The sequence below is a fragment of the Cricetulus griseus genome, chromosome 5, assembly GCF_003668045.3.
Source record: "Cricetulus griseus strain 17A/GY chromosome 5, alternate assembly CriGri-PICRH-1.0, whole genome shotgun sequence".
Classification (NCBI taxonomy): Eukaryota; Metazoa; Chordata; class Mammalia; order Rodentia; family Cricetidae; genus Cricetulus; species Cricetulus griseus.
The window spans coordinates 40,208,229-40,223,201 of NC_048598.1; the positions used below are offsets into that span (position 1 = coordinate 40,208,229).

The 14,973-nt window shown below is 40.1% G+C and overlaps 1 protein-coding gene across 7 annotated transcripts in view; it reads left to right on the forward strand.

The window, feature by feature from the left end:
* Positions 1-13,182, forward strand: part of Swt1 (SWT1 RNA endoribonuclease homolog) — a 74,020-nt gene extending 60,838 nt beyond the window's left edge. For 4 of the 7 annotated variants that reach the window (XM_027417390.2, XM_027417387.2, XM_027417389.2 and 1 more), the window contains 2 exons: positions 1,080-1,144; positions 7,290-13,182. In XM_027417390.2, the coding sequence (XP_027273191.1) occupies positions 1,080-1,144; positions 7,290-7,419 (195 nt within the window). In that variant the 3' untranslated portion in view covers positions 7,420-13,182. Of the gene's footprint in view, positions 1-1,079; positions 1,146-7,289 lie in introns of those variants that run through there. The other 3 variants (XR_003485685.2, XM_027417391.2, XM_027417394.2) reach the window with 3 other exon arrangements.
* The last annotated feature ends 1,791 nt before the right edge of the window (positions 13,183-14,973 follow it).

Genomic DNA, 14,973 nt, shown 5'->3' on the forward strand with positions numbered 1-14,973 from the left:
ACAATAGAAGTTCTGAGCTCCTAGAATTCATAGCTAGGCAGATCATATTTCTGGGATATTGCTTGGGCCCCAACATGCATAAATACAACTTTGTCAGCCGGGCGTTGGTGGCGCACTCCTTTAATCCCAGCACTTGAGAGGCAGAAGCAGGCAGATCTCTGTGAGTTCGAGGCCAGCCTGGTAACCAGAGCCAAGATAGGCTCCAAAGCTACACAGAGAAACCCTGTCTCGGAAAAAAAAAAAAAAAAAAAAAAAAAAAAAAAATACCACATTGTCTGCATTGGTAGTAGTGAGCTTCAAGGAAAAAAAAAAAAAAAAAGATTCTAGGCCAGCTTGCTGTGCTAGCTTGTTAACGTGAGTTCCAGGGATCTCCAAAGGAGAGAACTGACTCAAATTTGTCCTCTCACCCTGACACTTACCCACACACTAAAGAGAAAATAAAATTTCAAAAAAGAAGATTCCTTCATTTTGTTTTTCAGGTGTGCAACAGTTTGAATGATGGACTTTTATATTTGTGGTTTTATGAATTATGTCTTTGGGTAACACTTGTTAAAAATACAGGCTTTTAGGAAATGTCAGTGGGCTAAAGTGTAGCTCTGGGGTAGAGCATTTGCTTAGTATGCATAAAGCTCTGAGTTTGATTCCTAGAACCATAAGGAAGGGGGAAGAGAGGAAGAAAAGGGAATAAATGAGTGACTTCGGGGAAAGGAAAGAGGGAGGGACGGAAATATTACCTTATCCTAAATCAGATTGTTCCATACAGCTTATAGTATTTTTTTTCTGTTCAGTTGAATGCCAAAGCAATGCACTTGTGATTCTAGCACATTCAGGTCCATCTTGTTTCCACTATTTGTATTCTGGGAATAGATTGAGTTGTAATAATAGGACTGAAGTTTGAACATACTTCAGTATTAACAATATAGTCAGGAAACTTCTTCCTATTACTGTTTTAGTTGTCTTTTAGGTAGCGACAGAAGATAGGAGATTCAGCTCTGTGAATAGACCGCATTCTAATTGTGCTTTCATTGCTCATTTAACTTAACAAATCTCCTTAATAACTGTTTTTTGGCTTTTTTCAGGTAAACAAAAATGTCAAATTTACTCCCCAGGAGCTTTATGATTGTGTTTCTCAGGCTGAGTATCGGTAAGCACATCTATATGTAGATGAGGAGACACCTATAACAAACTTACCTCTTTGCTATCACTGTGAGAGGGTGAAGCCATGTTTTTTATGATGTGTGTGTACACGTGTGTGCATCCATGTAACATGAATGTGTAAGCTCGTAGAGGCCAGCAGTGGAGGTTAGCTGTCTTCAGTCACTCTCCACCTTACTTTTGAGATGGTGTCTATGAGTGAGTGCCAGTGAGCTCTGGGGATCTGCCTGTCTCTGCCTCTATAGCCTGAGGATAATAGGCAGATGCAGCTGTGCTGGCTTTTCACATGGAAGCTGGGAATCAGCATTCAGGTACTCATGCTTTCATGGCAAGCACGATCCTGAAGTTGTCGCCCAGAAGAACCCTTTACGATTTTTTTAATCTTTATTGGTACAAAATATTTCATATATGTAAAAAACAAAACAAAACAAAACATGGTAATTATAAGCGATATAGTTTAAAGTGGTTTTCAAATGTTTGACCTCAAGATTCTTACAAGTGTGGGTGTATGTATGATCTTTTTTTATTTACTCTGAGGCAAGGTCTTGCTGTGTTGCTTAGACTAGTTTTGAACTTAGACTGTGGACATGTACCACCATCTATTTTTATAGATTATTTTGTTCATGTGAGCCATATCTCTATCTGTTCTATGTGAACTTAGAACTTTAGAGTGTTAGGTAGGAGTGGTGCATACCTGTAGTCTCAGATGCTTGGAAGGCTGAAATATGACGATCACATATTTAAGCCAGGTGTGGCAACTTAATAAGACTATCAGAGGAAGAAAGTGGAAATATCTTTCATTTTAACTTGGACTCAGGCTTTTATAGGCCCCAGGGAAGAACCTTCTTCTAGTTAGGAAGTATCCAAAATGTAATGGGCTGCTTCTCATGTTTGTGAGCGTCCCACTTACCAAGAGGTGAGTGCTCAAGGGGATGACTCACTGGAGATGTGGATAATGGAATTCAGAGGCTGGTTATCTGTCCATCAGGTGAGTCCTCAGGCACTCCCATCACCAACTGCACCGAGCAGCCTCCTGCACTGACAGCTTGCTGCAGGAAATAACTGAGTGGTTGTTGCCAGAACACTGACTCACAAGAAGGGAAGGAGTTCAGCACCATCAGGCTAAAGAGGAGGGGAAGCCCCTCCTAACTTTGATGGCAGGAAAGGGAAGGAAAAGAAAGGATACAGAAATAGATTTGATTACTGAAAGATACATTCTTTTTCAAATGTAAATGACCAAGGGTAGCAATATGGACCTGCCCTTTTTGTTTTATTTTAGAATTTATAAGCATACATTTTCATCCTTGCTGTTTTGAACCTTGTGCAAGGCTTTTCTGAAATATTTTCTTTTTTTGAGTAATCCTGAAGAATTGGCAGCAAAAATCACAATAATTTGAAGTATAGGAAGTAGACTTAGGACAACTCAAAGTCAACTTTTTGTTTTGTTTTTGTTTTTTGAAACAGGGTTTCTCTGTGGCTTTGGAAGCTCAAAGCCAACATTTTTTAAAGTAATATTTTTATTCTTTGAGAATTTCATATAGTGTATTTTAATCGTATTTACCCCTCCTATCTTCCTCTCCACCCAACTTCATGTGTTTCTCTTTTCCTCTCCTTCTCTTCCTTTTCCTATCAAGTCCAGTATGTATTGGTCAATTACTCTTTTGAGTGTGGGACCTACCATGGAATGTAGAGATCATACTATTAAAGAAATACTGGCTTTGCCTTTCCTGACAGCTATCAAATACCAACAACTCTGCACGGAAGGGTGAGACTATGTGCCCATACCTCCCTCCCTGCATACTTCAATTTTGTCTGGCTTGAGCTCGTGCAAGTCTTGTCTATGCTGTCACAATCTCTGAATTTGTATGTGCATCTGCCCTGTTATGTATAGAAAATACCATTTCTTTGACATCGTCTACTGCCTCTGGCTCTTACAATCTTCCCATCCTCTTCCTCAAAGATCCATTAGCTTTAAAGGGGAGTAAAGTGAAATATCAGTATGGAGTCAGGTATAGATATAAGGGTATTTATTTAGGAGAACCCTACTTACTCAGAACAGCCTAGCCAGCCAGCAGGGAGCAAGGTAAATAGAAGAAAGGGCGGGCCCCACTTTATGTCCCTCACTCTTAAACCTTCCTCACATCAACCTGACCACGCCCAAGTGGGCGTGGCCAGACATGCCTGTAACCAGCCTCAAGCAGGCCTGGTTAGGGTGTCCCCTACAGGGGAGAGTGTGATATAGATGTTCCCTTTAGGGCTGAGTACCTTCCAAGTCTTTTATTCTCTGCATCTTGACCATTGTGGTTCTTTGTGTAGATAACCATCTCCTGTATTAAGAGTCTTCTCTGAATGGGGTTGAGACAAAGATTTATCTATAGTATAGCAATAAGTCATTAGGAGCCATTTTAATGCTGTATCCTTGTAGCAGAATTACTAATAGGTTTTCTATAATAGCCTATGGCTATCAAGCCACAGGTTCTTGGCTTCATTAACAGTGCCAGTGTAGGTCCATCTTCTAGAACAGGCCTTAAATACAGCCAGACTTTGATTGGTTACCCCCATAACATTCATGCCACTATTGTACCAGTGGGTATATCTTGCCAGTCAAGCCATTATTGTAGCTCAAAAGGCTCATGGCTGAATGAAATTGATAATTCCTCTTCTCCGCTGGTAGTGTGCCTAGCACCTTCCAGCCCTGTAAAAGCCAGCCAGTTGGATAAGCTTCCAGGTCAGAACCTACTTGTTCTCTCCATGTTTATGACTCAATTATGTGCTGTTTCCAGCAATAGGATCTTACTGTCAAGTTCTGGACTATAATGTCTGGGGGTCTGTTGTATCCCATTGGCTAACAACTTAAAAAGAAGTAATCCATTCCTAGTAGTGGGTTTTCATTTGGTAGTACAAGGTATCTAGTTTGGATGTTATGCTCCCATTATCAGGATAACTCCATTTAAATTCCTTTTACATGTATATATGTGTGTGTGCATAATCTTAGGAAGCTTCCACTATAGTAGGTTTCCATATGACTTTTTCAAAAGGTATTTAGTATTAATTAATCCTCTCCATAGTATCTCCTCTGTCCATCCCTCCCATCCTCCTTCTCATAATTTGTAGGCCCCTGTTAGCTTTTAACTAGATTCATCTCAGATTCTTTTCAGATTTATTTATTTATTATTTATGGTGTTCTGTCTGGATGTATGCCTGCATGCCTGAAGAGGGCATCAGATCTCATTATAGATGGTTGTGAGCTGTCCTGTGGTTGATGGGAATTGAGCTCAGGACCTCTGGAAAAGCAGCCAGTGCTCTTAACCTCTGAGCCATCTCTTCAGCCCTCTCCTATCAGGTTTTTTCTTTTTTTTTTTTATATAAAGTAAATTAGAGCTGGAAAGATGGCTCAGCAGTTGAAAGTACTCATTGCTCTTTTAGAGGACCTGATTTTTGTTTCCAGAACTTAAGTTGTGTGGCTTACAACCACCTGTTAACACCATCAGTATCCTCCTCTGGCCTTTGGGCTCCCACATGAATAAACATATACACATATAGCAGGTTTTTTTTTTTTTTTTTCTTTTAGGCCACCAACCAGCTCCCAAGTCATGACATGGAGAATTCTTACTAGTTATGAATGCTCGGCCTTATCTTATGCTTGTCCCACTAGCTCTTATAACTTAACCTTCATCTACATTTTGTCTTGGGGCTTTTTACCTGTTCTTTCCTTCTGTATATCTTACTTTCACCATTTCTTGTGTCTGTATGGCTGGTAGTTGCCTAGCTTCTGACCCTGGGCATGACCCTCTCCCTCTTTCTTTCCTCCCTCTTCTCCTACTTACTTACTCTCTCTGCCTGCCCACCCTGCCTATCCTTTCTCTGCCTAGCTAATGGTGGTTCAGCTCTGTTAGACTAAGCAGGTGCCTCAGGCAGGCAAGGTGAAACAGCAGCCCATCTTTATAATTAAATAATTAAATAAACGCAGCAGAAACAAATGTAACACATCTTTGCCTAGTTAAACAAATATTCCACCACACATGTAAAAATCTTTTTTCAAAGTAATAATTTTAAAAAATTGTTATCTAGGCATGAAGTATATTAGGCATGACTTCCTGTTTTTGCACATTTTTTTTTTTTGTTGTTGTTTGTTTTACACAGGATCTCACTATGTAGCCTTTGCTGGCCTAGAACTTACTAAAACCAGACTAGCCTCAAAGTCAAATAGATCCACTGGTCTCTGCCTCTCCCTCTGCCTCTGCCTCTCAAGTGCTGGGATTAAAAAGGTATGTGTTACCACTCTCAGCATATCCTACCTTTGGTTTAGAGTTATAAATATTCATTTAATTGCTAGTTGCCTTACACCAGTGGTTTTATTATTTGGGGTAAGGGAATACATTGGTCAGGGGACAGTTTGCTAGAGTTGGTTCTCTCTTAATACCATGTGGGTTCTAGAGACCACTCAGGTCATCAGGCTTTGCAACCAGCACCTTTACCCACAGAGCCATCATGCCAGCCCACCATCAGCCTTTTTCATAGTGGTAGCATGGCACCTTGCCTTTTCTCAAGTGTCTGTTCCTACAGGAAGTGAACTCTGCAGTTCACCTTTCTTTAACTCTCCAACTAAAGTGGACACAGTGTAGCCATCTGTCCTACATCATTTACTCCCTGATGACATCTAAATATAAGCTAGGAGAGGTTCTTCAGAGAATCAGGTAGACAGGCTGTTCAGCCCATAGTATTCTACTTAAACATTCAACTTTGCTTATTTACAGAGGTTTCTCATGGGAACCCTTATTTTTGAATTCTAGGAATTACAGCTAGAAATCTTCTCAGTTGGGTATTTAAGAAACTGTGCTCTTTGCTAAGAAGAGCATTTTCTCTAAAATTGTCACATCATATTAAGAATATTGGCTGGTGGAACACTTGCCTCACATGCATAAAGTCTAGGTTTAATTGTAGGACTGTCAAATGAAAAGAATTTCTAATATATCTAAGGGAAATGGACATAATATATTTAAAAGATTTATGCACTTTTATGTTCCGTGTAACATTGGTTATAGTAGCCAAGATAGGAAATCAATCTAAATGCCTACCCGCTAATGAACAGATAAAGGAAAATGCTCTGTAGAATACTGTTTTGTCTTTGAAAAGAAGGAAGTCCTGTTGTTGGAGACATATGGATGAACCTAGGCAGCATTATATCAAGTGTCTTATGATAGCAGAAAAACAAACACTATATGCGCTCACTTTTGTGCAGATTCAAAATAGTGGATTCCAGAAACAGGCAGAATGGAGGTCACCAGGATAGTAGTTGAAAGATTGGATGGATGTTAATTAAAGGACACAAAATTTCAGTTACAAGTAGTAGTTCAAGAGATTTTTGATTTTTGGGACATGATATATATTAAATACCTCAACCAAGCCAATTCCATTTTGTATACATACTTCAAACCATACTGTATCTTCAAAGATACAGTAAATATCTACAGTTCTTAATTTTGCTGTGGGTTTTTTGGGTTTTTGTTTTTTGTTTTTGTTTGTTTGTTTGTTTTAGATAGGAGCTCATTTTTGTATGGGAGACTAGCCTTGAATTTGAGGATTTTCCTGCTTTAGCCTTTCATTAGCCACCACACCCAGCTATATAACTAATTTTTTTTTTTAAATCTGAGCCGTGCAGGCTTGCCTGCTTGTGTGTGTGTACCACAACATACATGTGAAGATAGAGGACAATTTGGATAATCACTTCTTTCCTTTTACTATGTGGGTCTAGGGGTCAAATGTAGGGGATGGGCTGGAGAGATGGCACAGGGGTTAAGAGGTTCATATTGCTTTTGGAAAGGACTAGAGTTCAGTTGCCAGCTTTCAATTTGGGCAGCTGTCAACCACCTGTAACTCCACTCTCAGGGGATCTCACACACTCTTCTGGCTTCTGTGGGCACTACATTCATATGCATAAGCCAATACATACAAACATGTATATATACAATTATAAATAAATATTTGTTGAGACAGGGTGTGTAGCTCTGGCTAGACTGGAACTGTCACTACATAGACCAGGTTGCCTGGAACTCAGATACCTGCCTGTTTCTGCCTCAGGAGTCCTGGAATTTTTGACTGTCCTCTGTGATTCACCCTTTTTTCCTCCCTAGGGAAAAATTAACCATTGGATGCCGCCAACTGATTGAGATGGAGTATACAATGCAGCAGTGCAATGCATCTGTCTATATGGAGGCCAAAAACAGAGGATGGTGTGAAGACGTGTTCAACAATAGGACTTAAGTTCTTGGGAGGAATAACATCTATCATCATGAGTAACTTTCAAACTGGTTGCTTTTTTGAACCAAACCTAGGATAATTTCAAGAAAATCTTTCATAGATACAAAAAAAAAAAAAGTTTTATTGACGATCTCATTGAATCTGCTGTAGGATAAACTGTAGACCCAGCTCTTCTGGAGTTGCCAATACTTCCTACCTCTAAGGAGAAGAGAGCCATCTTCTTAGTGTTCCTGAGGCAGGAATCACTGTGACATGATGGCAGCCCACAGCCTTAGTATCTCTCCTAACTCTGAATGTGGGCATATGACCAGACACTGCCAAGCCCTAAGACTTAAGACATGACCATGCTACCACATTCCATTAATGGGTTGCTTTCATGAATAAACCGTCATTTATATAAAACTGGTGGGGAAAACCACCAGCTCCTTCAGGGATATGAAGCAGAATTTTAATCTAGCACCTTCTCTGTAGCTGCTTTGGGAGTTGTGTCATTTTTCTGTACATTTCCAGTCGGGAAGAGCCCCTCTGAGGATTCCCCTTAATATGAAGCAGTGTGGATTTGGGGAATCAATTACATGGCAGTGGTTGCTATTTGCCCCTATCTAAAACTCAAGTGTTTAATTGACTTAGTTACACATTAAGTTGGAAATCCTTATTTACTGGAGTGTATTAAGCTTTTGTTAATAGGGTAAATCAAATTTGATTTTCTATAATTGTTTATTTTTAAATAGCAATAAATAACTTATTTTAGTAATATTTGCTTTTCAGTTTACTTCCATACTTTCTGAAATGAGTATGAGGTGTAATTATAAAAACGAGTCTTTCCATTAACAAGAAAGATTCTGGATATGCAGTAGTACTTGGTGCAGGATCTGCTCAGTCGTATGTTTACAAGGTGCGAAAACCCATGTGTTAAAGTTTGTAGACAGATGAGTGTCCCAGCAGGACCGTGCGCTTCTAGATGGCTAGAAGCTTCAGTATGTCAGGAAGTCTTCCTCCTCCTTGATTTTTAAGACTAGAGTATTGCTACATAGCCCTAGTTAGCCTGATAGGATGGTTTGATATGGAAATTGTGACATTTTTCCTTCTTTGGTCTCCACAAGACTAGCATTATAGGCATGCACTACCGTGTTAACTTCAGGATCCTGCTTGCCATGAAAGCATGAGTACCTGAATGCTGATTCTCAGCTTCCACATGAAAAGCCAGCACAGCTGCATCTGCCTATAATCCTCAGGCCATAGAGGCAGAGACAGGCAGATCTCTAGAGCTCACTGGCCAGACACCATCTCAAAAGTAAGGTGGAGATGATTGAGTCACTTCCTGAAAAAGGTTCCTTCAGTGAACCTTAATCTCACTGACTCAGCTGGACCGCCTGTCCAGCAAGCCTCGGGGATTCTTCTGTTTCTCCTGCACTAACATTACGGGTATGCACAGTTACTGGCTTTCTCACCGGGGTTCTGCGTATCACACTCTTTAGGAAAGACAACATTTGAGGGTGCTTTGACTCCATAAGAATGTCTTTATGAGGCACATTCCAAGATCTAATAGACTTGAGTTTATTAAGTGGCTTATGACCCATAGAACATACCACAGAGCTTCCAAGTTTTAAGTAGTCAGTTTGTCAACACTGACTACAACTGGTCATACTGAATTAAACATAGGATAGTGTAAACCTCTTGCATGGAGGTTTAGAAACTCTAGTGGGTTGATTAGTAAAAGATCCTAAGAGCGATAAAAATAAAGGGTGGCCTGCTTGTCTGGTCTCTGGATTGCAAGTCCTATGAGTAGCACTTCATAGCATACATATTTGTCTGAATACTCCGTAAAAAAAGACATTCATTCCAACCTATCATGATAATTCAAGGCTGAATAGCACTCCACCAGACAGGTGGACCAGGAAGTTGTCCAGTCAGGAGTGTCAACAGTATAACCTGGGCTGAGAGTTGACTAAGACAATACATAAACAGGAATTGACTCAAGAAAGCTGTTCCATTGAGATGACATTCACAATATTGAGAAAGTATTGCTCAGGTCTGCCTTGTGATGGTCTTTTCTGAAACCAGCAAAGACCTACAATGTCAAGGTGAAACAGCAATCTGTGAAGTTCCAATCAGCAGTCACAATTGTCCAAGTCTTGTGCAAATCTTAGTGAAGTGTTATATACTTCAATTCTTTACAGTTTTCCTTGACCCCAGAAAATAGTACTAAGGACCTACTAAACCAGAATATCCTCTCCTAGGAAGGAAATAGATCCATATTTGTGAAATTAGGTTGGAAAAATTCATAAAATGGGACCAAATATCTAAACATGAAATTTTCAAAAATATTTATATTTTGTGTATATAATAACTATTTTGCCTGCATGCATGTGTGTGCCAGGTATGTGTCTGATGCCCATAGACATCAGAAGAGGGCAGTGTATACCCTGGAACTGTACTTACAGTTGTCAGCCAACATATGGGTACTGGAAATCAAACCTGGGCCCTCTGTAAAAGCCCTCTATAGGTGCTCTTAACCTCTGTGCCATCTCTGCAGTATAGAATTTTATTTGAGGCAGGATTAGGTATTTGGTAAAATCTGGCCATGCTGACTTGAGGACCAGAGTATGACACCTAGCACCCAGGTGAGAAGGCCAGTAATGGTGCAAACCTGTAATCCCAGTACAGGGGAAGCAGACAAGAGAATCCCTGAGGCATGCAGGACAATCTAGCTGAGTCAGTGAGCTTAAGATTCACTGAGGGACCTTGTCTCAGGAAGTGGCAGGAATACAGTCCATGCTGACCCCTGTTCTACACACACAACCATGGAGGTCAGGCATGGTGGCTCACCTGTAATCCAGATATTGAGAAGGAAAGGGTAAGATTGCCACAAGTTTGAGACCAGCCTGGTCTACATATTTATTTCCAGAGGCTAGCCATAGCAATAAATCAAGACTTATGGTTCACAACCACCTATAACTTCAGCTCCAGGTCATTGAACCCTACTTTTAGCTTCTGGTTGGTGTGCACCTGGTACACAGGCATACATACAGACAAAACATTCCCATGCATAAAACTAAAAAACAAAACCACAGAAATATCCATGAAGCTGTGTGTGACACAACGAATCCCAGCACTCAGGAGGCTGAGGCAGCATTGCTGTTAGTTAAGTCGAGGCTAGTTTGGGCTACATGAAAGGCACTCAAATCTCAACTACTTCCTTCCTCCCTCTCCACCTGGCTGGGATTACAGACTTGTGGCACCACACTGGGCTTGTAGAGTGCTACAGATGAGTGCAGGTCGTCCTTGCTAAACAGACATTCTACCAACTTAACTACACTTTAGCCCCACAATTCCAGTTTCAACATTATTTTTTGAGTTTTAATCTCTTTTCAACCTCTATAACTCAACTGTAAACTAATGGATATGAGCTAAACTATCAACTCAGTCCAGATGTCTCTAAGGTGAGAATAACTAGTTCTCTAGTGAGGTAAAATACAGATTTGTCCTACATTTCTTCTAAGTGTACTTGAACCTCTTTATGGGTTAAGCTAGGGAAAAAAAAAAAAAAACTCCTTTGTAGAATTGTATGTGCTTTACTAAATACATAGTCATGCAATCACCAGTTCATTCGTGTCAGAAGCCACATCACCCCTACAAATTCTTGAGACCTTTTGTGGTTAACTCCCATCCCTACCTTTAGGTTTATGCCAGATGTTTGCTCTTTCTTCTATTCTGCCTTTTCCAGAATGCTACAGAATTAGAGCCTTTTGTATTATGCTTTCAATTTGTATAAGATACCTGCCCATGTGGAGGCTAAAGTTTAATATGGGGATAGTTTCCTCACTTGTTTCTTCACCTTACTTAAAGCCGGGTGACCTGGGAGATAGCTACAGCATCGGGATGTTCCAACAGGTGTGGACTTTTAGAACATCTGTGGTCAGGCCTTCCTGTGTCTAAACAGATTAAGCTGGGTCAGTAGAAAGTAAGTTGTGGTGTCTGCATTGAGTGTTTCATCAAAGTGAAAAGCCTGAATGACATCCCAGCAAAGAAAAAGTTTCCCTGCCTGCCAGCCTCGTGAATTTACTTGCTGAAAATGGTTGCCTAAGCAACACCCAGCAAATCATTTCTTTTTCCACTATCATGAATCTCCATTGTGGAGAAGTACCTTGTACAATGACCACTGCATCTAGTTGAAGACCATCCTCAAGAGCTTTCCCAAGTCGAGGCCAAGCACTGAAACTTGAGTTAAGATTGTCCTGCCAAAGATGGGCTGAATGATTGTATTGGGGGGAAATTAGGTTGATATGTCTACAAAAGCCAAGATGAAGATGCTCAGCCAGTCTATGCTAGATGCTCTCAAAGGTTCAGTCTTCTGCCATTGGTGGAAGTTCTCACACTTTGATTAACAGTCATAAGCTTCCTGAATAGACAGCATTAAGTTTATTGTCCTTTAGAAGCAATGTAAGGTTTTCATCCATATTACAGTGTCCCCTAGTTTCAAGATTAAAGGCCCTTGGGGCTGGAGAAGCGGACTCATCACAAATTTGCATGTCATCGTTGTGTAGGACCATGCTAATCTATGGATGGCTCCAGTTTTAATATGTGTTGTCAAAGCAGGGGTAGATTTTTTCTTCTCAATGCTTGCAATCTATCAGTGCCTACAGTATACCATTAGCCAGTTGGTAGGCTACTGTGGTTTCCAGTTTGGGGAGCTCTAATCCCATATAGTTTTGAGTGTGAATGAATCTAATTTTACTTTTATAAATAACCACCAATGTAATTGCTTTATCCCAGTGTTACTGAAGTGCACTTTTCTTTTTTCCGAGACAGGGTTTCTCTTTGTAGCTTTTGAGCCTGTCCTGGAACTTGCTGTAGACCAGGCTGGCCTAGAGATCTACCTTCCTCTGCCTCCCAAGTGCTGAGATTAAAGGTGTGCGCCACCACAGCTCAACAAAAGCACTTTTCAAAATGCCTACATGATCTTGCATTTCCTCCTGAACCCTGGGAACTCAGTGGAGTCCATGTAACTTCACTTTCTTTATATTCTAACAATTTGGGGTTTTGTCTTTTTGTTGTTGTTGTTGTTTTGTCTTTTGTTTTTGTGACAGGGTTTCTCTGTGTAGCTTTGGAGCCTGTCCTGGAACTACCATGCCAACAACTTTGGTATTTTAATACATCTGTATCATTATCAGTAAGGCGTAGATTGTTAGCAGTGGAGTTCAGGGTCACAGGCACAATATTTTTCTGCCCTGTGTGAGACTCTTAACAATGTTGAGTACTGCTTTGTTTTCCTTAGATAAATTCTATGTAGCCCTGGCACTCACTATGTATTTAATAGGCTGCCTCTGCCTCTGCCTCTGCAGTGCTGGGACTACAGGTTCGAGCCACAATTATAAATTTTATTGGCCATTGTGTCGCTGTATCATTCTAAATTCTGATAAACTTTATCCCACCCACACAGAACTTTGTAAGGGTAGATTTGTTCTGATTTTCCTATTGTGACTCACTCATTCACTTTATACCTTGTTCCCTTTCTTGTATGTTACCACTCAGATCCTTCTCAGTTAATGTACGTTAAAACTCACGTAGCTCCTTCAGATTTTTTTCTTTTGTTGTTGTTGAAGGAAGAGAAACAAAAAAGCAAAGAAGGAATACTACAGAGACTTTGCTGTGACTCAGGTGCCTGAGGCGACCATGCAACTACAGGATTGTTCTACCTGGACTCTATCCTCTGCCTCTTTCTAGAGATGTTAAAGGTTGGATTAAAAACACTTGACTAGTTAATAAGGACTCTTGCATTCTACCATAAAATACTGAGCAATGGCAAGCTACTCTAAATATCAGAACACTACATTAAGTCATAGTAAACAAAAATTCATTTGGGTGTGGGAGGCAGCAACAGGAGAATCTGTTAGAGCCAGCATGGTCTACATAAAAAGTTCCAGGCCAACTAGTGCTACATTATGAGATCCTGTCTTTAAAAAAGAAAACCCATGCCCTGAGTACAGGAAAATATTTTGTTGAAGTTTTAAGTTTTCCCATTACATTTTATGTACTATTTATATTTATGTAACTTTTATGTATAATTGGTCAAAAAGTGTAGAATGGGATTGGAGATGGGGCCAGCTCTCAATACACACATGGTAACCCACAACCATCCCTTTATAATTCTAGTTCCAGATGAGATGACTCCCTTTTGACCTCTGTGGGCACTGCACACACTCATACACATAAAACAAACAAAAAAAAAAAACCTTAAAAAAGTAAAATGAAAATAAAATTAAAAAGGTATGGTGTCACTAAGCATGGTGACATTCATTTAATCCCCCGTACTACTCAGGCAGAGCCAGGCAGATCTCTATGGAGTTCAAGACCAGCCTGGACTATATATTCTAAGTTCCAGGCTAGCCAGAGACATGTATTTTGTGGTTTTTTTAAGAAAATTGTGGCATTGCTAATATTTTAAAATTGTTCCAAATCACATAATGATAAAGTAAACCTCTAATTTTCAAAAAAAAGTATGCAGGCAATGCCATTTTCTTCTTACCTGAAGAAAATACAACTTTTAGATGGAGATAAACCCTAATTGGTTGCTGAGCACTATCTGTGGATTGTTTTGAGATAGGTTATTACTGTTTGATGTATACAGTGTTCTGCCTGCATGTATAAAGAGGGTACCAGATCTCATTATAGATGATAATGAGCCACGAATGTGGTGGCTGGGAATTGAACTCAGTCAGTGCTCCTAACTGCTGGAGCCATCTCCAGTCCCTATTGCTGCTTCCTTAGAAGCATGCTTTTAGGCAACAAATTTTGTTTTGTCACCAACAGTGAATTTAGGCAAACTTTTCTTATCAAGTATTCTCACACTACTTACATGAAGCACATAACTTCTGCAACAAGAAGTGATTTTTAAGATCCTCAATTCAAACTTTATTTCATGGCTGATCAGAATACAGAGGTCTGTATGAGGGATAATCATTAGGTGTGGTGATATATTGTTTATGACTTATTAAAGGCACTGGAGATCAAAATAGCAAAGCAGTCATACCAGTTAGCTATAGAAGCCAGGCAGTGACAGTACACACCTTTAATTCCAGTACTAGGGAGGTATAAAAGGCAAAGGGTAGGAAGGCAATGAAGTCTCTAGACATATTGAGAAGAGCATAGCAGTCTGAGTGAATCTGAGCAGTGAAGTCTGAGGTAGAGGTAAGAGCTAGTGGCCAGCTGCTTTGCTTATTTGACCCTCCGCTTGAACCCTAAATATCAGTCTCTGGTTTTTATTTATTGTGCTATAATTAGGCCACACCAAATATGCTAACCTGCCAAACTAGTTTAATCCAAACCCAAACCAGAAAAAGAATTTGATAGTTGTATGTCAGAGGAAGGAAGTGGCAAAGGACCAGCCAAACAGTTAAAAATATACCCACACCCCGTGAGCCCTTTACAGTCATCTTATGCCAGCTGATTGGGTTTCCATAAAAGACAAACCTCACATCATCTGTTACTTCAGATATTGCAAGTGAGTAGTTTCCACTAATACTGTAAGCTCATCCTTACTGGGAGACACCCACA